This window comes from Vidua macroura, assembly GCF_024509145.1.
Source record: "Vidua macroura isolate BioBank_ID:100142 chromosome W unlocalized genomic scaffold, ASM2450914v1 whyW_random_scaffold_48, whole genome shotgun sequence".
Classification (NCBI taxonomy): Eukaryota; Metazoa; Chordata; class Aves; order Passeriformes; family Viduidae; genus Vidua; species Vidua macroura.
The window spans coordinates 401,336-424,622 of NW_026530536.1; the positions used below are offsets into that span (position 1 = coordinate 401,336).

The 23,287-nt window shown below is 40.8% G+C and overlaps 1 protein-coding gene across 1 annotated transcript in view; it reads left to right on the top strand.

Moving 5' to 3' along the window:
* LOC128822748 (transcription factor RFX3-like) overlaps positions 1–23,287 on the top strand; it is a 190,687-nt gene that overhangs the window by 106,440 nt on the left and 60,960 nt on the right. The window contains exons 5-7 of the mRNA XM_054004557.1: positions 268–342; positions 6,498–6,679; positions 7,446–7,565. Of these exons, the coding sequence (XP_053860532.1) occupies positions 268–342; positions 6,498–6,679; positions 7,446–7,565 (377 nt within the window). The remainder of the gene's footprint in view (positions 1–267; positions 343–6,497; positions 6,680–7,445; positions 7,566–23,287) is intronic.

Sequence of the window (23,287 nt, forward strand, 5' to 3'; positions counted from 1 at the left end):
CTACTTCTCTTATTTCATTAGTAGGAAGGAAGGTAAATTGGACTTTGAAAGTGGAATCCTGCAGTATATATGCAAGCAAAATGCCACTCTGACATCACTAGGAGGTTTGCCTTCAAGAGGACTTCAGGATGAGGCCTTAAAGTAGAAAATATCCCTTAGCTCTGACCAAACTAGATATTTCTGTTGAACTTAAGGGAATCTATCAGAATTTTTCAGATTAGTCTTTTATACTGTCTTGAGTCATTTTCTAATGACATCTATTATCAGATTGAGATGGCGATTGAGACACTTCAAAAGTCTGATGGTCTTTCTACTCACAGAAGCTCTCTTCTCAACAGCCATGTAAGTTGTCTCTTCTTTCATGAAAGCTAATCTCTATCTTGTTCTGCATGCTTAGCCTGCATCTAAATGTTTAATTTATTACTATTTTTTACTTGTAATCTTTCCATTTTAGTTGCTTGCAATCTACATCTTATGTCACTATATTTTGTCAGGCTAAGTGTCATGACACACTGTAGAGTGCATTTCTTTTCTAGGTTCTGTATTGTGTTAACGCAACTTAACATATTTGTCTATTTTGCAGGTCCCAATGTAAATGTAAGATAATAACCAAATAAACCTTAGGTAGTCTGTGTTTGACATTCAAAAATAATTTTCTATAATTTGTGTACCTGATATAATAATTTAAGAGCAGGTAATGGGGGAAAGAAGTAGTGCACACAGTTTAGATAAAAAATATACTTTAGATTTCTTTTCAAATATTTCTATTATTCTGAATAAATTTAGTATAACAATTCTGTAGATCCATCTCATGAGATTTAAAAATTAAAACAATCTGTTAGTGTCTAATATGTTTTCTTCTTCTGCCTTTTGCTTTGTTCTGTCTTTACAAATCCTGTAGTTAGGATCAGTAATGAGTTGTATCCCTCAAGGGCCTGTACTAGGACCATTGACATTTAGTAACTTCATAATTGGCTTAGATAGTGAGATAGAGTGGGTCTAAGTAGGGCCACTAAAATGATGAGAGGGCTGGAACACCTCTCCTATGAAGAAAGGCAGAGAGAGTTGAGGTTTTTCATCCTGAAGAAGGCTCCATGGAGACCTTATTGCAGCTTTTCTGTACTTAAAGGGGGCTTATGAGAAAGATGGAGAAAGACTTTTTACCAGGGCCTGTAGTGACAGCAAAAAGAGCAATGGTTTTAAACTGTAAGAGGATAGATTTAAACTGAACATAAGGAAGGAAGTTCTTTACAATGAGGGTGGTGAGACACTGGAACAATCAGGTTGCACAGAGAAGTTGTGGCTGCCCCGTCCCTGGAAGTGTTCATGGTCAGGTTAGATGGGCCTCTGTGCAACCTGATCCAGTTGAAAATGTCCCTAATCACTGAAGGGGAATTGGACTTGATGACCTTTAAAGGTCCCTTCCAACCCAAACTATTCTATGATTTTATGAAAATATCTTTCTAATAAGGAGATTTGCATCTGTCTGTTATGGTAGTCTTATTCTGATGTTTCTTAATGTTTTGAGGTATTTTCAAAACTACTGAAAGACAAATAGAGGATCTATTGTGGATTCTGTGGGGAAAAAAAAAGACCTCCAGGTGTCTTGCTGTAATAAATGTTCTTTCCTAGCCTCAGTCATTTTGGAAGAAATTAATGGAACCCAGATCAAACACTGGATATTTTCCCTTTCTTAGAAACTTTTATTGAATTATGACTCAAATAAGGACAGAAAATATGGTTTTAGTCCTATCTTCTTCCCTAAGCTGGCATTTTGTTGCCTTAATTAATACCTTGTGGAATCCTCTGATTCCTTCCCCCTCAGGGAAATCCCCAGAGTCCTTCCTTGGAGAGACTTACCATAGAGTCTTTCCCCACCTGGGCGGAGAGAAAGGTCTTCCTCATGGACTCTTGCTTAACAGTGATCCATCCCAGTTCCTTTCCCCATATGTCCCAACTTCCCCTGGTTTCTCCTTTCCCTGTTTCCTCATTGGTTGTGGTATCCCTGGTGGCTGGCCCCATCTTCCCTGAAAGCCAATCCCCTTTGCCCTGCCCTTTGTACCGCCCCCATACCCTTCCCTACTTAAACCTTGTGCAGAGCACATGGTTTGTCTTTTGTCTCTGGTTTTCCTTTGATGTGCTCAAATAAACCTCGCTGGAACTGACCATATAAAAGGGCCTTCTGCCTCTCTTGACTGAGCTTGCCGTGGTGAGTGTGGGGTGTGTGGACTTGACTGCTTTGCCTGAATGCTGACCCAAGCAGCTTTTCCACAAGAGATGCTTACTGGGGAATATAGGTAGCAGCAACCACCATCTAAACCCCACGCTGCTACAATACCTGTTTATTTTAATGGTTTAAAAAAAATTCCTTTATTTTATTTCCTTTCCTGATTTCTTTCTGTATGTGATTGAGTTGACTAATTTATAATCTAATGATTTTTAAATATTGGAGTTCCATTGAAGTTGTAGTCAATTTACCCATTCTGCATAAACCATTTCATACCATTCCAATGTTGTTAATATTATAAATCAACAAGTCAAAGTGGAGATATTTCAATTTTAGAATTAGATTTCTGTAAAAACAAAAATGTATTTAAGGCTGTTTGCAATAACGTTATCATGTCTGCAGATTATTTACTTTTTTACATGGCATTCAGCTATTGACATTCTTCTTTGAAGGCTGTAACCTGCCAAATAATCATGTCAACCTTTTTTTATTGAAATATTTTCACCCTGGAGCAAATATCCTTACTTTGTACTTATCTCGGTTTTTGCTTTTCCATTGTTGGCTAATGCCAATCTGTGGTTGAAAGAATATCTGTCAAATACAGATCATTAGTAAAATGCACTGAAAAGAATCCTAATAAATTATAATTAATCTGGGAAAAAATCTAATACTATATTTAAAAGTTAAATTTGAAATAATTTGAGGGTTTTGTCAGTAATTTTTTTCTTTGTGAGATAAAACAAATTGCTCATATTTCAAAAACGAATTGGTATCACTTAAATTATAAGTTTGAAGGCTATAATTAAGATATAGTGAAATGGTTTTGATAATACACTCATGTCAAGGTAAAAGTTTTAAGTATTTTTTCCTAGGCTTTGTTTCAGAATTGTAAATGCCCAAGTTAATAAAAAATTGTGAATGTTAGGACTGCATTTATACCTAAAAGTTGATATAAGGATGATGAACTACACTTGTTTATGTTTATTTAAAGTGCAACATGATCTACATCCATCTTACAAACAGCTAGATCATGCTTCTCCTACATCTTTACACAGAGTTCTTGTTTAGAAACCTAAGCATGATAGTTCTGGTAATGTTTTCTGTAAGAAAGTAAACATGAAGATGTTCTTTGAAAGGTCTTGAGTAAATGTTTTCCTAATTTTTTTTTCATTTTTCATGTATTGTGTTCAGTAAATTGCTCACAACTGACTTAAACAGAACTGTATGTCCAATATATTCATTATAATCTAATTTTTACTAATAGTTCTGCAATAAAGAAGGGTCAGAGTGGAAACTTATTTCAAGAGTAATGAGCACTAAAATATTGATATTCTTGTTCTGTAAATGACAAGTTATATGGAACATTACTGGAACAGAATTAGTTCAGTGATCTATTAGTAAGTAGCCCTGCAGAGTAGCATATTCAATGTCACATAATTATATATTTTACTGTACTTTAAACACATATCTTGGTCATATTAATTACTTTGGTGGTCTAAAGTGAAATGAATTAAACAATCGTATGAGGGTCCAGCATATTGGAGTAAAACTTTGTTCCAAATGCCAAAACCAAATCCATGGTTTGGGGATTTATTGGATTCTCAAACTAAGTCCAGACTTTTTGTAAGATTTGTGAACCTGGAAAATTTGGATGTTCATTCTGGCATAATTACTTTCTTAAGTAATTAGTAAATACAAGACAAAAGCAAAATTTGGAAATTCAAGTGGAAATTAAAGGGAAATTCCAAGGATATGAAACCATGGGGGAAGGAAGGGGTAAGCTAAGTAAAATTATAGTATCCTTAAAAATCTGAAATCTCATAAGTTAAATATAGAATCATAGGATCATTTAGGTTGGAAAAAACCTCTAAGATCATTGAGTCCAACTGATAACACTGCCAAGTTCACCACTAAACCATGTCCCTAAGTGCCACAGCTACATGTCTTTTAAACACATCCAGGGTTGGTGACTCAACCACTTCACTGGACAGCCTGTTCCAATGCTTGACAACCTTTTAATTGAAGAAATTTTTCCTATATTTCCATTTACTCTTGTCCTACTGCTTGCTACTTATGAGAAGAGACTGACATCTACATCACTACAAGCTCCTTTCAGGTAGTTGTAGAGAGAGTGATAAGGTCCCCTCTGAGCCTCCTTTTCTCCAGGCTAAACAACCCTAGTTTCCTCAGCTGCTCCTCATAGGATTTGTGCTCCAGATCCTTCACCAGCTTCATTGCTCTTCTTTGGACACACTCTAGCACCTCAGTGTCTTTCTTGTAATGAGTGGCCCAAAACTGAACACAGGATTAGAAGTTTGGCCTCATAGCTGCTGAGTACAGGGGGGCAATCACTCCCCTAGCCCTGCTGGCCAAATTATTGCTGATACAAGCCAGGATGCCATCAGCCTTTTTGACCATGTGAGCATGCACTGGCTTGTTCAGTCAGCTGTCAAACAGCATACCCAGATCCTTTTCTGACCAGCAGTTTTCCAGCCACTTTTACCCAAGCCTGTAGTGCTGCATGGGGTTGTTGTGACCCAAGTGCAGGACCATGCACTTCACCTTGTTTAGCCTCATACAAGCTTACAACCTCTGCAGAGCCTTCCTACCCTCCAGCAGATTAACACTCCCACCCAACTTGGTGTCATCTGCAAACTTACTGAGGGTGCACTCAATCCCCTTGTCCAGATCATTGATAAAGATCTTAATCAGAACTGGCCCCAATACTGAGCCCTGGGAAGCACCACTTGTGACCAGCCACCAAATGGATGTAATTCCATTCACCACCACTCTTTTGGCCCATCCATCCATCCATCCATCCATCCATCCATCCATCCATCCATCATTTTTACCCAGCAAACAGTATGCCTGTCCAAGCCATAACCAGCCAGCTTCTTCAGGAGAATGCACTGGGAAACACTGTCAAAGGCCTTACTAAGGTTCAAGTAGACAACATCCACAGCTTTTCCTTCATCCACTAAGTGTGTCACCTTGTCATAGAAGGAGACCAAGTTAGTCAAGTAGGACCTGCCTTTCCTAAACCAGTGCTGACTGGGCCTGATCCCCTGGGTGTCCTGTACATACCATGGGATGGCACTCAAGATGATCTGCTCCATGACGTTCCCTGGCACTGAAGTCAGACTGACAGGCCTGTAGTTCTCTAGATCCTCCTTCTGGCACTCCTTATAGGTTTGCTAACTTCTAGTCAAGTGGGACCTCCCCCATTAGTCAGGACTGCTGATAAATAAAAACTATAAAAATATTTCCATTTTATTTTTTTGTTCTCTTATACTGGTAAATGTCATTAAAATGACCATTTTGCTTGAGTTTAGTGTGCATGACCTTGAGACTAGCTCAGTTGGTTAGAGCATGGTGCCAGTAACACCAAGGTTATGGGTTCAATTCCCTGTATGGGCCATTGACTTAGGAGTTGAACTTGATCCTCATGGGTCCCTTCCAACTCAGAATATTCTGTGAATCTATGTTAGTTACTATTTGTTATATACAGAGGTACAGTCATGTATTAGAAGCTATCTGCCTAAATGCTTCCAAAATTGCTCACCAAAATTCTGCAATAGATTACACAGGAAAAAAAAAAGTTAATTCTGTTCCTCTTAGAAGTCAGAAGCAAACAGGCTACAACAGAAAGGGATTTGGCCCATGATGCTTTATATCTATACAAGTTATTTTTCATGTCATCTAGATTGCTTTTTACCTTATATTTGATAGTTTCTTCTTTGTATTTGGAAGACAATAAACCCTATTCAGTTAAATGTAGTACTGGGTTTTTTTATTTGTATTTTTTTAATTCCATGTGAAGAGAAATATTATATCATCCCAGAATTAAAAATTTATTAACTTAGTTCTATTAGGGTTTTTTAAATGCAATTAATATAAATTACATTGGTTATTTTATTTCTTTGGAGTTTCAGCAATTTTTCTCAAAAGCACAAATAACTTCATAAAATGTTAATGTATGGTACTGAATCTGAAATATTTTTAGAAGTGAAGCTATCTGAGCTCACAGGTGCCATGAGTCTTGTTATTTCCTTGTAAACCTAAAAAAAAAATTCCAAACCTAAGGCATCATTCCATATCTAGCATTGAAAGAGATTTAAAGAGATTATATTTGCTCAAAGAACAAAGTCACTGTATTAAACAGGCCTTGAGTGGTCTAAAAAAGATCAGTTCTATGTTGTACAATTAAGTGGGGGTTTTCAGTAGAGTAATACTGAATTTATATATGTTCACTCTTTCATATTTGACATAGCTCCAATGGCTTTTAGACAACTATGAAACTGCAGAAGGAGTGAGTCTCCCCAGAAGTACCCTTTACAACCATTACTTACGTCATTGTCAGGAGCACAAGTTAGATCCAGTCAATGCTGCCTCCTTTGGAAAACTCATACGGTCAATCTTCATGGGATTACGGACCAGAAGACTGGGTACCAGGTTTGTGTTAATAAAATCTTAAAGTTTAACAGAAAAATATCAATAATAATCGTGAACATGAAGCTCATATGTTAAAAACAAGCAAGGAAATAAGCAAATAAAAATATTTTAAGCCTTTCTGTTAAGGGAGTTGCCAAATCCAGCAGACTTCAGGACTCAGGACTCCTGGTCTGCTATAGCCAGATTCTGTGTACTCTTATGACCCAGATATCTTCCATCTCAGTCCAATGGATGCAGCTACTGCTGTTTCCATTTGCAGCTCCAGATAGTAGCGAGACTGAACATGTGTTCCAAAGATGCAGACAAACACGCACATGACACTAACACAGTTAACCACAGAAGCTAACACAGGGCAATGCCTTTACTAGCACCCATATAGATATTCTCATAAACATGAACACAGATAGCCTAATTCTGTTCTTTCTTTCCAGTTGACCAGGACTGAAGTTGATTAGTGAAACATTCACAAACCCTCACTCACAAGCATACCTCATTTATGGAATTGTTTTATTCACCATGACTGCATAAGTAATTTAGTTGGTTTTTTTATTTACCTTATTCTATTTCAATGAAGCCCAACAGTAAAGTGCTGGAAAATATCGTTTAAGTGAACTGATTTTCAGAAGCTGGTGGAGTTATATCAGTTTTATACCAGAGTGAGAGGAAAGACAAGCCTAACTTCTATGTACTGTTTTCCAGTCAAGGCAAATGTTAACATGCAATGTATATACTAAAGAAACAATGTTATTTTTGTTCTTTCATTAAGGGGGAACTCTAAATACCATTATTATGGGATTCGTGTCAAACCAGATTCTCCCCTTAATCGGCTACAAGATGACATGCAATATATGGCTATGAGACAGCAACCCATGCAGCAGAAACAGAGGTATACTGTTATATGAAACTACTTTTTCATATTTCTAGTTCTTGGAACCTTACCTGTCTGCATTTATGTGGCAAAGTTGAATCTCTAATGGAAATTGTTTAACTTCTCTTGGGAAAAATAAAGGTTTGTCAGTTCAGCAGTAGATATCACTGGAGTCTGATATCAGTAGACATATCTAAAAACTCATAAATTTGAAAAATTGATTTAAAAAAGTAAAATATGATTCAATTCTTCATAACAGACACTTCTTGGTGGTTTTGGGTTATTTTATCAAAAGATGGGAAAAAAAAGTAATAGGAGCTTTGAATTTCAAATTCTGCTGTTCATTTTCATCTCTTTATTCAGCACATATCAAAAATGATAGAAGAACTTGTGATTAGGTTCAGCTTTGTGTTGATGTCCTCCTCCTGGCAAGAACTGATGCATCAAACCCCTGGACTTGAGCAGAGAAGACTTGGGCCACTGCTGGGCTCTGCTTGGAATAATCTCATGGGAGACAGTCCTACAGGGCAAAGGGGTCCAGAATAGCTGGTTTATTTTTCAAGGATCACCTTGAGGTTCAAGAATGGTCCTTCCCAACATACAGGAAGTCAAGCAAAGGTAGAAGGAGGACTGCATGGATGAACAAGAAATTCCTTATAAAGCTCAAACATATAAAGTATACAAGAGGTGGAAGCAATGTCAGGGAACCTAGGAGGAATATAGAGTCTGTCTATAGACTCTATATATAGACTGTCTGACTGTGTAGGGATGATGTTAGGAAAGCCAAAGCCTACCTATGAAGGACAATAAGATTATTGGGAGTTGTCAGCATGTATTTACAAAGGGGAAATCATGCTTGACCAACCCAATAGTCTTCTAAAATGAGGTGAATGGCTCCATGGATGAAGAGAGAGCAGTGGATTATGTCTATATTGACTTTAGCAAGGCTTTCAAAACTGTCTTCCTGTCAGGAAGCAGCAAGGGCTGTCTTCTCCTTAAGGAATGGGGAGTTGGGAGTTGAGTACCATGGTATACACAGCAGAGACCTCACCAGCCTGGGCCTAGTCCTGCAGTATACAAGTGAAGTGAGCAGGGCAGATCTGGAGATGGTAGTCAGATTCAACTGAGAGTCCAGATCATCAGACAAATTTGTGGTGATGACACAGGTGCAAGGTCCAGCCAGGAAGTCAATCCACAAATCAGACTCAGGTCTGGTGAGGACAACCAGTCAGACACAGTCCACTGATCATTCGTTAGGTCCCTAGGGGCAAGACAGGTCCAAGGTCAAGACAGAAAGCAAATCCATAATTTGGGGTCCAGGTCAGTGGGATCCATACCAGTCACAGGTGTTGGTGTGGCTGAGATAGAAATCAGTAATCCTGCAACACAGGTATCTTATCAATGTGTATAAATACCTGATGGGAGGGAGTAAAGACAAAGCCAGGCTCTTCTCAGCAGTGCCCAGTAACAGGACAATAAGCAATGGGCACAAACTGAAAAAGACAAAATGTCATTTAGTTGAAAGGCACCTCTGGCAATTGTCTAGTTCACACACACACACCTGCAGCACAAAGCAGTGTCAGCTAGAGCAGGTTGCCCAAGCCCATGTATAGTTGGGTTTTGAATTTCTCTAAAGGTGGAGACTCCACAAACTTACTGGGCAAACTGTTTCAGTGCTCAACCAGCCCTAGAGTTAAAAGAATTTTCTTATGTTTAAGCAGAATTTCCTGCAATTCAATTGGTGCCCATTGCCTTTTGTCCTTTCACTGGATGCTAATGAAAATAGTGTGGATATGCTTTATATATTCCATCCCAACAGTATCTCTATAAAGTAGTTTTGAAGATCTTTGTTCATCCCCTAAATCAATTCAGGTGTGCAAAGATTTTGGTAAAATAAATTTCCAAATCCCAGGCATTCTAAATAGATGAAATGCAGAGAGTAGGGAGCTAGAATGACTGTGTGATATTTACAAGGTGAAAAAATGAGTAGTCTGTTTTCTGTGCAAAATCAGATATACTAATATACTTTTCAGAAAATAGGTGTTTATCCAACAGAAAAATAAGAAATTTACATTGAAAAAATTGGGAATCCATGAACCAACTTCTACCTACACGATGTTTTGTGCAAAAACTGCCAATGTTGACGGTTTTGACGTAAATTTTTTTATGGAAAAATAGAGATTTTAAAAGCAAGATCAGATGTCTGCCTAATATTTTTATCACAATGGACTATGGTTAACATAATAGTAATTTTAAACAAAAGTTTAAATATATATATAAAACATCAGCATTTCTTATTCTAACATGTTTAATATAATTTTGCTGTTCTCTAGCATGCAGAAATCTTTCCTTTTAGTTTTTATTTCTGTTTATATCCTTATTTTGCAGGGTTTAGGATACAGTTTGATCAGATTTTCTTCTGAAATGTGTATGGGGGAAAGCTTCACCCATATAGTTGCTTGTTTATTTTAATGGATATAAAGATTCTCATGTATGTACTAGACCGCAGAGGTTAATGTCTGGGGGGTGGGGGAGAGGATAAAAGAGCTACATGTAAGAAAAACAAACAAAAGCATGCATTAAGCTGCATTACTTTTTTTAAACACTATATTTCTGAACTAAGACTTCTGCCACAGTTATGAATCATGCTTAGTATATATTTGAGAAGAAGAAATCTATCATGTTTTAACATGATATAAAGGACTTAATACTATAGCTTGAGTCATTAGGAGCAATCTTTATTTACAGTTTTATGAATATTTATAATTTTATTTAAAAACTAAAAAAGTTTTAACTTACATGCATTAATTCTCTTTTAAAAAGATATTCAGAGCAAAGAGAAACTAAGAATCATGAATGTTTCCTTCTCCTTTCTTATAACTCAAGCTGGGAAATGTTATTTTTCTCCTTTAGAATCATCTGAAAATTGTGTTTGCTTTTTCTGTTAAGATGTATCAATTTTACCCCCTCTCCATCAATCACATAGAATCGGATAGACACTTCGATTCTTGACTTCTTGACAAAGTATAGGCTGAATTTATGCTAGAGATCACTTTTCCTCATTCTTAATTTGAAAGGTCATGCAACTTTCCTGCTTGTGTGACACTGCATTCCCAGAATTACAGGATATGATGAGTTGAACAGGACCGACAAGGATCATCGAGTCCAACTCCTGGCCCTGCACAGGACCATCCCCAAGAGCCATACCATGTGCCTGAGAGTATTGTCCAAATACTTCTTGAACTCTGTAAGGCTTGGTGGTATGACCACTTCCTTGCTTCCTTGGGGAGACTGTTCTAGTGCCCCACCACTCTCTGCATGAGGAACCTTTTTCTCATATCCATCCTAAACCTCCCCTGACACAGCTTCAGGCCCTTCCCTTGGGTCCTGTCACTGGTCACCACAGAGATCAGTGCCTGCCCCTCCTCTTTCCCTCACAAGGAAGTTGGAGACTGTGATGAGGTCCATCCTCGGTCTCCTCTTATCCTGGCTGAACAGATCAAGTGACCTCAGCTGCTCCTCATATGGCTTCCCCTCAAGGCCCTTCACCATCTTTGCTGCCCTCCTCTGGATGCTCTCTAATAGCTTAATATCTTTCTTAGATTGCAGTGCCCAAAACTGCACACAGTATTTAAGGAAAGGCCGCACCAGTGCAGAGCAGAGTGAGACAAATCACCTCCTTTGACTGGCTGGCACTGTTGTGCCTAATACACCCCAGGACATGGTTGGCCCTCATGGCTGCCAGGGCACACAGCTGACTCATTATAAACTTTCCATCAACCAGGACCCCCAGGTCCCTTTCCACGGCACTGCTTTCCAGCATCTCATTCATCAGTCTGTCCGTACATCCAGGGTTGCCCCATCCCAGGTGCAGAATCTGGCACTTTCCCTTGTTGAACTTCATATGGTTGGTGATTACCCAGTCCTCTAATTTGTCGAGGTCTCTCTGCCTTCGAGGGAGTCGAGACCTCCTCCAGTTTTGTATCATCTGCAAACTTGTTTAGTATACCTTCCACTCCTGCATACAAGTCATTTATGTAGATGTTGAAGAGCACAGGGATGAGGATGGAACCCTGCAGAACCCCACTAGACACAGGTCACCAGTCTGATGTCATCCCATTCACTATAAGCCTTTGTGCCCGACCCATGAGCCAGTTGGTCACCCATTGCATGATGTGTTTATCCAGCTGTGGGCTGGACATTTTGTCCAGAAGGATCTTGTGGGAGACACTATCAAAAGCTGGGCTGAACTCCAAAAAAATTACATCAAGTGGCTTCCCTTGATCAGCTAGCTGGGTTACCTCATCATAAAAGGAAATTGGGTTTTACAAGTGGGACTTTCCTCTCATAAAGCCGTGCTGGCTGTGACCGATGACTGTTGTCTTTCAGGTATTTTTCAATACCTCCCAGAATAATCTTCTCCATAACTTTACTAGGCACCTAAGCGAGACTAACAGGCCTGTAGTTTCCTGTCTTGGTTTGAAAAGACAGGTGTCTGCTTAAGGAAGGTAGGAGCCTCCCCTGAAATGGAAAATGTAAACCTCCTCCCTCCAAATTGTTATAATTTTGAAATTAAAAGGCTCTCAGGCAAAGATATGGGAATAGGAATAACAGTTCTTTACTAGGAAAACTAAAAAATACAAATGCAATAATACAAACAAAAAAAAACCACTGACAGAATCAGAATATGACCTGACACCCTGTTGGTCAGGGTGGTGGTAGCAGTCCTATTAAATGGTGGCTGCCATCCTCCTGAAGTGACAGGTGTGGTTCTGTTGAAGCAGTGATCCTGTAGAAGGGTGTAGTCTTCCTCTGAAGGTCCAGTGGTAGTGTAGGTGGGCCTGGTCTTCCTCTGGGAGTCCAGCGGAGAAGACAGCTGCTCCTCTGGGAATTCAGTGGGAAAGGCTGCTCTGGTGTTCTAAAATCTCAGATTATATCTAGGTAGGAATGTTTGGCTCCTTCCTCTGGTCAGAGCATCTCACAATGGGATGGTGTAATTTTATCAGTCATGCAGTGAAACTCAATGGCCCACTAACAGAAGATATCTCCTTGGAGGGAGGATTAGTTTGTGGAAGAGATAAAGAAAACTGCCCAATTAACAGAAGGTAACTGCCCCACCTCTAACAGATGGCAAATAGAATACACACTTATCTTACAACCCAGGACATTTCCGCGGACCTCCTTCTTGCGCTTCTTGAAAATCAGGACAACATTCACCAGCTTCCAGTCAGGTGGGACTTCTCCAGATTCCCAAACTGCTCAAAAATCCTTGAGAGGTTTTGCAGTGACAGCCAGCTCTTTGAGGAGCTCAACTCCAGTTGCGCTTTGACCATACAGATTTTCTCCTAATAGTGGTGAGCAGCATCTCTGTATTCTTCACGTCCCCTGACCTTGCTTCCACTGGCCATACCCTTCTTTTTGGCCTTATTTCCAAGAGAAGATCCTTGTTCAGCCAAGCCAGTCTTCTGCCTTGCCTGCTTGACTTCCAGCATTTGGGGATCACCTGCTCCTGTGCTTTTAACAGGTGGTGTTTAAAAAGTGACCAGCACTGATAGACCCCAGCACCTGCAAAAACATTTTCCCAGGGGACCTTATTCACTAATTCCCTGAGCAACCTGAAGTCTGCTCTCCTCATGTCCAGAGTTGAGGTTTGATGGACCTTTTCTCCTGCCAACAGAGATTTAAAAATCGATCTCTTTGTGGTCGTTGTGGCCAAGACAGCTGCCAATCTCCACTTTGCTCATGAGTTCCACTCTGTTGACAAGCAGTACTTCAAGGAGGGCATCTTTCGGAGTCAGCTCCCTTAGGACCTGCTCCATATAGTTGTCATCCAGATTTCTTAGGAATCTTCTTGTCCCGTTTGTACCAGATGTGTGATGGTCCCAGTTAATTTCTGCAAGTTGAAATCTCCCATAAGGACAAGGACAGTTAACTTGGAAGAATCCATTAGTTCCTCAAAGAATAATTCATTGGCATCACTGTCCTGGCTAGGAGGTCTATGGTAGACTCCCATGGTAACATCTGCATTATTTGTTTGTCCTTTGATTCTTAAGGTTTTGGTAGTGGGTAAGGTGCTGCCCTGTGCTGGACACAGCTGGTTCCAGCTGCCTTGTTAATGGACCCAATGCAGGCCAAAGCTGAGCCAATCAACAAAGCTGATGGTGCCTCTGTGAAAATGTACTTACGACAGGGCAAAACCCACCACACATGCAGAGGAGTAGGGGGGAAAAAAGAGTGAAAACCAGCAGTATGAACAGAGGTCAGAGAAGAAGGTGGGGGAGGAGGTGCTCTATGGTGCCAGAATCAGTATTCACATAGCAGCTTATTTAACATACCATGCTGGAGAAGTTGGATATTTTGTGAAGGAACTGCAGCCCATGGAGAATCCATGCCAGAGAAGTGTGAGAAGGAAGGAGTGGCAGAGAGATTTTCTTATGTACTGACCATAACATCCTTACACCCTTGAGCCCATTGCCTCACTGAAGGGGCTGCATGTAACCTGTGTCAATAGTAAGGGGAGGAAAAGATGAAGCTGGAATGAAGCCATGAGCCTGGGAAAGGAGGAAATGTATTTTAATATTTGTCTTTTTGCTTTCTGCTACCTGAATTAGTAATTACATTTTTAATTGATGATAAGTTTACTTAATTTTACCTAAATTGAGTCTGTTTTGCTGCAAGGATCATTTGTAAGCAAACTCCTGTCATTATCTTGGCCTACAATCTTTCTTGCTCCTGTTCTTCCTATTTTCTCCATCTGACCCACTGGGGCAGGGAGGGTGTGAGTGGCTGAGTGGGAATTTCACTGTTAGCCAAGGCTAAACTACCACAAATGTGAATATATCCAAAGACCTGCTAGAGGTATGCTTGTGTGCAGTGTTTGACATGGCCCTTAACTCAGGGTCTGAGATTTCAGAAATGAATTTCAGTTGAGTGGCAACAACCATTGAGTTAATTCAAAGTTTGCTGAGTCACAGCTGTGGTCAACATGAGCTATTGGAGTACTACTTTTGTATTGCAATAAGAAATTTAAAAATAGTAAATGTAAACTACAGATGGCTGTTGATAACAGTCCCATCTCCTAGTTGAGACAGTAGCTTGGACTCAACAGACACAGATCAAGCCATTTAAAGCACCTTTGTACTGGAATTGAAGAAATGCAGAGGTAAGGACTTGCCTCACTTATATAGATAATAGCCCTGGCTTTCAACTGGAGCTGCTATATGGCTCAGACTTCCAAATGGAAGTCTAGTTTGTGTTTGACATACTGGTGCTAGATCGTTTATGGGAAGTGTCTTGGTTTGAAAGACAGGTATCTGCTAAGGAAAGCAGGAGCTCCCCTTGGAATGGAAAATATTATCCCCTCCCCTCCAAATTATTATAATTTTGAAATTAAGGGGCTTTCAGGCAAAGATATGAGAAAAGGAATAACAGTTCTTTACTAGTATGTGTATGTATAATGAGGCAAACAACAACAATGGTAACAACAACAAACAAATAACAGAAAACCCAACAGACAGTCTCTTCCTGCTCTTTAAGCACTTTCCCTTTTGGTGTAGTTATGGCTGCAGTCGGTAGGGGCGCTGGTGGCTCCTCAGCTGAGCAGGGCAGGTGGTGATGATTCCTCTGTGGCTGCAGGGGGCGCTGTGGTGCGAGTTTCGGCCTTCTCCCTCTCACGTGGATGGGGGGTGGGGTGGGGTGGGGACAGCTGCCACCCTTGGGCACAAAACAAAACAGATCAAAAACCCCCAAAATGGGATGGGATAATAAATCATCCCCAAGAAAGGAAGGAAATGCCAGAATATTTAAATAATTGAATCACAGAATCACAGAATGGTTGAGGTTGGAAGGGACCTCTGGAGGTCATCTTGTCCAACCCCCCTGCTCAGGAAGGACCATCTAGACCAGTTGATCAGGACTATATCCAGATGGCTTTTAAATATCTCCAAAGAGGGAGACTCTACCATGTCTCTGGAAAACTTGTTCCAGTGCTCAATCACTGTATAGTTCCTGATGTTCAGAGGGAATCTCCTGTGTTTCATCTTGTGCCCATGGCCTCTTTTGTTTTCACTGTGCACCACTGAAAAAAGTTTGGCTCTATCTTCTTTGTATCTTCCCTTATAGGATTCATATACATGAGTAAGATCCCTCCGAGGCTTCTCTTCTCCAGGCTAGAGTCCCAGCTCTCTCAGTCTTTCCTCATAAGAGAGATGCTCCAGTTCCTTAATAATTTTAATGGCCCTTTGTTTGGGTCTCTCCAGTATGTCCACATCTCTCTTGTACTGGGGAGCTCAGAATTGGACACACTACACCAGGTATGGCCTCACCAGTGCTGAGTAAAGGGGAAGGATCATGCCTCTCCACCTGTTGGCAATGCTTTGCCAAATGCAGACAAGGGTACCATTGGCCTTCTTTGCAGCAAGGGCACAATGCTTGTTCAATTTGATGTCCATGAGGACTCCCAGGTGCTTTCCTGGAAGCAGCACAACCCTTTGTAATATCAGCCACTATTCCCAGTTTTGGTGCTGTCTTCAAAGTTGCTGAGGGTGTTAGCGTTCAGGAACACACATAATCATGGAATATGATTATATGAAGGTGCTTTTATTGAAGAGCTCTGGGAATCAGGGGTACAGACCCAAACCTGATTCTGACATGGCTTTCGAGCTGAGCATATTTTATATTCTATCATTATATAACTTAGATATTAATTATTAAACTTATATTGTTCTATTGTATACATTGACCTTATTCAAGCATGAATTTCTCATGATCTTTCTCAAGCCCCTGACCACAGTTTCTCATGATTATTCTTACGATTAAACAGTAATTATATTTCATTACTAAACAATCATCACATCTAACAATTATATAATTTATCATATACTAGCTACACAGGTGCAGTTCTAGCAAGTACAAGGCCTATACTTTCCCAGGGTATTTTCCCAGGGCCTACTAAGCTTAATTTTCCTTCTAACTCCCCAAGTCCCCATGATTTTAAAACCCTTTTACTATCAAGGGTACACTCTGCCTGATCATACAGATCATTAATGAAAATGTTGAACTGGACTGGACCCAGTACTGACCCTTGAGGTACACTGCTAGTCACTATACTTTTTGCCACTGATCATCATCCTCTGGGCCCAGCCATTGTGGTAGGTTGACCTTGGCTGACTGCCAACTGCTCACCAAGTCACTCAGTACAAGAAAGAAAAATACCACAAAATGCTCATGGGTCAAGATAAGGACAGGGAGATAATTCAGCAATTGCCATCACAGGCAGAACAGACTTGACTTGGGGAAATTATTTCAATTTATTGTCAATCAAATTTGGATAATGAGAAATAAAAATAAGTTTAAAAAACATTCCTCTCAATTCTTGCTTCTTTGCAGGCTCAGCTTCACTCCCAACTCTTCTAACTCCTTCTCCCCAGCAGCACAGAGGGATGGGGAATGGGGGTTGCAGTCAGTTCATAATGCATTATCTCTGCCTCTCCTTTCTCCTCACCTGTTTCAGTGTGGGATCCTTCGCACAAGAGACAGTCCTTCATGAACTTCACCAGTGTGGGTCCTTCCCATAGATTGTAGTTCCTCATGAACTCCAGCATGGGTCCTTTCCATGGAGTGCAATCCTTCAGGAACAGACTGCTCCAGCATGGGTCTCCCATAAGGTCACAGGTCCTGCCAAAAAAACTGCTCCAGTGTGGGCTCTCCATGGGCTGCAGCTTCTTTCAGGGCACATCTACCTGTTCTGGTGGGGGTTCCTCATAGGCTGCAAGTGGATCTCTGCATCCCCATGGATCTCCATGGGCTGCAAGGGAACAGCTTCTTCATCATGGTCTTCACTATGGACTGCAGAGGAATCTCTGTTCTGGCACCTGGAGCACCTCCTCCCCCTCCTTCTTTTCTGATCCTTGGTGTCTGCAGAATTTTGTTTCGCATATTCTCAGTCCTCTCTCCCAGCTACTGTTGTGCAGCATTTTTTACTCTTTTTAAAATATGTTATCACAGAGGCACTACTAATGTCTCTGCTTGGCTCAGGCTTTGGCCAGTGGTGGGTCCATCTTGGAGCTGGCTGAAACTGGCTCTTTCTGACATGGGGACAGCTTCTGCTGTCTCCTCTCAGAAGCTACCCCTGCAGACCCCCACTACCAAAACTTTGCCACATAAACCCAATATAGCCATTCAGCCAATTCTCAATCTATCTCAGTGTCTGCTCATCCAGCCCATATTTTATCAATTTTTCCCCTCATCTACCAGGCCAGTCATTTCATTGTAGAAGTTTATCAATTTGGTCAAGTGAGAACTCCTTTTGGTGAATCCATGCTGACTACTCCCAATTGCCATTTTCTCCTTCATATGTTTTTAAATGGTTCCTAGGTTTAGCTGCTTCATCAACTTCTCAGGAACAAGGTGAGGCTAACCGGACTATAAAAGCTGTTGAAACTGTTTGACTCCTATAATGTCACCTGTAATAATGCCAGAATTAAGATTTTCCCCAAGATAAAGCACACTGGAGCAAGTGGTAGCATAATCCTGGCTCCTAGCATCTAGATTTTTTTTGTGTGTGTGAAAGTTCTTTTTAAACCCTAGAAACTCAAAAGACTGTTACTTTTATGCATTCAAGACACTTTGGATTCTACTCAAAGAGCTGAAAAAATTGTGAAATAATAAATTTTCTAGAAACTAGTGGAACTATGTGAACATACTGATTTTTATTTAAAAATAGAAATTGATCTTCTGCCAGACAGTTTTAGAGTATAATAAGAATAAAGTTTAAAATTCTTTAAAAATTAGGTTTTTGGATTGCAAAGAGATCTATCAAGTGATGAGACGTTTATCCTTAAGAGTTCAATGTCACTGTTGATCAGGTAGGGAAAAGGTAGGGAAAAGTACTGGAGCTAAGTACAAATACAATAATAGACTACAGAGTTACAAATATATGTGTAAAGAATATAGAGAATATATAAAAGAAAAAAAGGCAAAAATCAATTTGGCATCACTGTGATACTAGAGATTAAACTTTAGTCTTCCTAAAGTTGATTACAGTTGTAAAATTTATTTCTGCAGTCCCAGGATTTTATCCCGGGCCTTTACAATAACTAAACTTCATATAAAAGTCATAGAGATTTAGATGATGACAAAAGTTTTTGTTTTCAAGTATTCTCATTCCTAAAGTTACCATACTCTATGTTAATCGGGCCAAGAGGTGTCTTTTGGAAAAATATACTTCTTGTTGTTGTGGTTTGACACTGGCCAAATGCCAGGCACTCATGGAAGTTGTTCACTTGGCCTCTTCTGCTACAGTTGGGTAGAAGAGAGGGAAAAAAATAACAAATGGCTCATGAGTTAAGGACTGGGAGAAAAAATATACTTTAACAGCAAAACAGGTTCAAATCTAAAGGTATAAAGTAAATTTATTATTAACAGAGTCAGAGGAGGAAAATGAGAAGTAAAATAAGCCTTTGAAACACTTTTTTTTCCCCCCAACCCCTCCGTCCTTCCCACCGACAGCACAGGAAGACAGGGCATGAGGGGCTTTGGTCAGATCATCATTCAAGATCTTTTTTCATTTGCTCAGGGAGAGGAGTCTTTTTTCTGCTATGCCATGGGGTCCCTTCCACGGGCAAAACCGTCATCCCCAAACTGTTGTGGCATGGGTCATTTGTCAGTGGGGTGCGGTCTTTTAAGGCTAGGCTGCTCAAGTTTGGAAACAAGGGCTCTCTCTCTCTCTGTTTCTGGAAACAGGGCCCCCTCTCTCTCTATTTGGGTCTCCCACCAGACCACAGCTTTCTCTAACATCCACCCATTCTGGCATGAGCACTTTTCCCACAGTCTGTAAGTGGACCTCTGCATCCCCTGTGGACTTCATGCATTACAAGGGGACAGTTTGTTTTACCATAGTCCTCACCACGGCCTGCAGAGGAATCTCAGATAAGAAGCTTGAAGCACCTCCTCCCCCTCTTTCTTTTCCACTGACCTTGGTGCCACCATGTTGTTTTCCCTCACATATCCTGAATTCCTCCTCTTCTCTGACTAGAAGAACTTCTGCTTGTAGGTACCATTGTCAACAAGTTCCACCAATTCAAAAATTCTTGCAAGATCCCACAGTGCCAAGAAGTTGATCTCGAGTAGGTTCTGTGTCAGAGAATCACTTGCATGCTTCTGCTGCTGTCCAGGCAGCCCTGCTGCCATTTTGCAGGCAGTGGCAGCTGCCACGGTGCTGACACTATTTAACACCTCTCTTCATGTGGGCCACCAGGAAGGGGAAGCCATTGCCGTCACTCCTGCCCTTTTTACCTGCAGCGTGGTTGGCTAGGGGCAGCCAAGCAGGCAAGGTTGGCCGCGAGCCACACTGGGGATGGCAGCAGCCACAGCAGCAGCTGCAGCGCCTCCCCACCCATGGGGAAAAAACTACGCGTATGTTGTTTTGATTTTCTTCTTAAATATGTCATCACAGAGGCATTACCTACCTCTCTAATTGAGCCAGCAGCATGTGCATCTTCAGAGCCATTAGAGATTGGCTCTGTCAGACATGGTGGGAGCTTCTAGCAGCTTCTCACAGAAGCTACCCCTGTGGCCTGCCCTCCCCCTCCCCCGACACCAAAAAAATAGGCCATGCCAAATCAACACACTTGTATATCACATGTTCTATCTAATTGTATAGTTAAATATATGTCTGGAATGACCAGAACCTTGGATGCTTGCTTGTTATGGTAACTTTCTCATAAACTAAAATCTAAACAGCTACATAGGACATTTCTATTATCTGTTGAATAAGATCAAAATGGGAACATGCTCACATCTGACTCAACTACTTCTTAAGAGGAGCATTTTCAGAGTGGAATTTGCTGATGTTTCTAAAGTTAAAACAAAGCTTTACAATCTGCAATTTCAGACTTGAGCAACAGTTCACATGCATTGCTTTCTGAATTGAGGTTTGTCTAGTTTTCTTCTGGCTACAAAGCTACTTCAGAAGGACAAAGGTTCCAAGCTCTTATCACTAAGAGCTATGGCAGAATTAATTTTCAATTGTGTTGAAGATGGCAGGCAGAATCTTCAGCCTGTCAGTGTGATGGTTTCAACATCTGACCACCCTAAACAGAAGTCCTATTTGTATCTTTGTCCTTTTTATCCTTTATAAAAGTTTTTGTGACTTAAATGATGAATAGACTAGAATAGACTAGACTAGACTAGACTAGAATAGAACAGAATATATCAGTTGGAAGGAACTTTCAAAAATCATCTAGTCCAACTACCTGACTACTTCAGGGCTGAACAAAAGTTCAAGCATACTATTAAAGGCAATGTTCAAATGCCTCTTGAACAGTGACAGGCTTGAGGCATTGACCACCTCTGTAGGAAACCTGTTCCAGTGTTTGACTACCCTCTCAGTAAAGAAATGCTTCCTAATATCAAGTCTGAACCTCCCTGGCTTCAGCTACTTAGTTTAAGTAGCCTTCTCAGACCTTCTGAGCTCATGAGAGGTTTGTTGCATGTTAAAATTATTTAAATTACTTTGTCTTCATACAAATGAATCATCCTTCTTTAAGTGATTAAAACTTTACTTTTGAGCTTCTTGATTCCTGGGAAGACAAGTCCTTTGGAAAATGAAATATTGCATATCTGTTTAGTGTAAATGAGCTTTAGATGTTAGTGGTATAGTTTTAAACCAAATTCCACAAGAAAATTGGTAGCTGTGCTATGATATCTGCTTTATGAATTTTATGTGTTGCCAATTGTCGAGATTGCAAGGCAAGATGTATTCCATTTGCCATCTGTATGGCAGTTGTCTTCTGTTAAGTGGGCAGTTTTCCTTATCTCTTTCACAACCAATTCTCCCTGCGGGGAGACATCTGCTGATAATGGGCTACTGAATGTCACTGTATGACTGATAAGAACTATAACATCCCATTGTGAAATGCTCCGCCCAGAGGGAGGAGCCAAGCATTCCAAACTGGATATAATCTGGGTTTTTGGGACACCAGACTCAGGCTTTTCTGCTGGATTTTCAGGACGACTGCAGCCATTCCAATTTGGACAGCTACCAACACCCTCACCAAAAAGGGTGTCAGGTTGTATTCTGACTCTGTCAGTGTTTTTTCTTTTGTATTATTGCATGCATTTTGTTTTCTTTTTCACTTTTCCTAATAAATTGAATTTCTGACTTGGAGTATCTCACTCCTTTTGTTTTCAAACCAGAACATAATTTTGGCGCCCAACGTGAGGCTGCAAGGTACTGAGAAAAGTCAGAATTACAATTTTGTATTGTAGAAGGCACCTATTCACTATGATGCTTAACATATTAAATGGGTCTTATACCTAGCTCTCTATATTTTCCCACACATGGGGAATTACCTGGCGATTGTAATTCTCATGTGTAGTCCAGGGTATGGTATGAGAATTGCTTTATTGGTCTGTTATGTCTATTGCATTATAATCTCCGAGGCAATGAACATGATTCGGAATATGTACTCAAATCTGTTTGCTTGTCCTAATCTAGGCTGCTACGTCTGGGGCCTCGGCAACCACACCCAGCCCCTGGGGGGAGGGGTAAAGATTGTTTTTTTCCAACCTTTCAGGCTTGACACAGCAGTTTTTGAAAATGTTGAGTTCCCTCTGGATGCCAAGGCCAGCATAATGTTGTTAGTTCTGCTTCGTCTTCTCTGCAGTCTGCAACATGCTTAGAAACAAAACACTACATAGTGTGATGCAGTGTCTTCTTGTGGAAGAGGAAAAGAGAAGCAAAGCAACAGCGTCCGTGTCCGCACAGAATGCCACAGGAGAAAAGAACCAAATGCAATACAACAGCATCCATGTGTACGCAGACTGTCATAGAGGAGGAAGGAACCCAAAGCACCATCAGCATCTCCACACAAACTGTCACCGAACCAGAACAGCCTGAACCAGTAGCAGTTGCCCCCATTCAGAAGAAGAAATCAAAGAGCAAATCAGTCAGCATAGTGACTGATGAGGACGTGGCAGGACCTTTGCATCCAGTGGAAGAGACAGAGCCAGAAATCATCACTCGCTCTCTATCCCTGGGTGAGCTGTGTGACCTGCGGAAGGAATTCACCCGCCAGAAGAACGAGTCCATCCTGACCTGGCTGCTCCGCATCTGGGATGCTGCAGCCAATGACACCATTCTGGATGGAAGTGAGGCCAGGCAACTGAGATCACTGTCCCAGGATGTGGTCATTGACCAGGCTATCGGGAGAACCCAAGAAACTCTCAGCTTCTGGCGGCAACTGCTGAGAAGTGTGAGGGACGGATACCTTTGTAAAGAAGACCTCCAGGTGCACCAAGGAAAATGGAGCACAATGGAGCAAGGTATCCGATGCCTGAGGGAATTGGCTGTGCTGGAGATAATTTTCTCAGAAGAGGAGAGATTTCCTAAGAGTCCAGATTGTGTCCAGTGCATATTGCAAATGTGATTGAGATTTGCACGGCTTGGACCAGAGATGTTCTCCCGTTACCTGGCAACACTGCAATGGAGTGAAGGCGAGGACAGGGTGGGTGTCTTGGTCAATAAACTAAGAATTTACGAGGACACTGTCACCGCCTCATTTCGTACCCATGTCTCATCCATGGAAACCAGGTTGGCTGAGCAAGTCCGGAGCTTGATTGAAAAAAGCCATCAGAAACTAAAAAAGGAACTTAAGGAAGAAGTCTACCACATCTCACCAGAACCAACAACAGTCTCTGCCATTAAGAGCCAGCGTTCCCCAGCCCAGGAGAGAGGATAC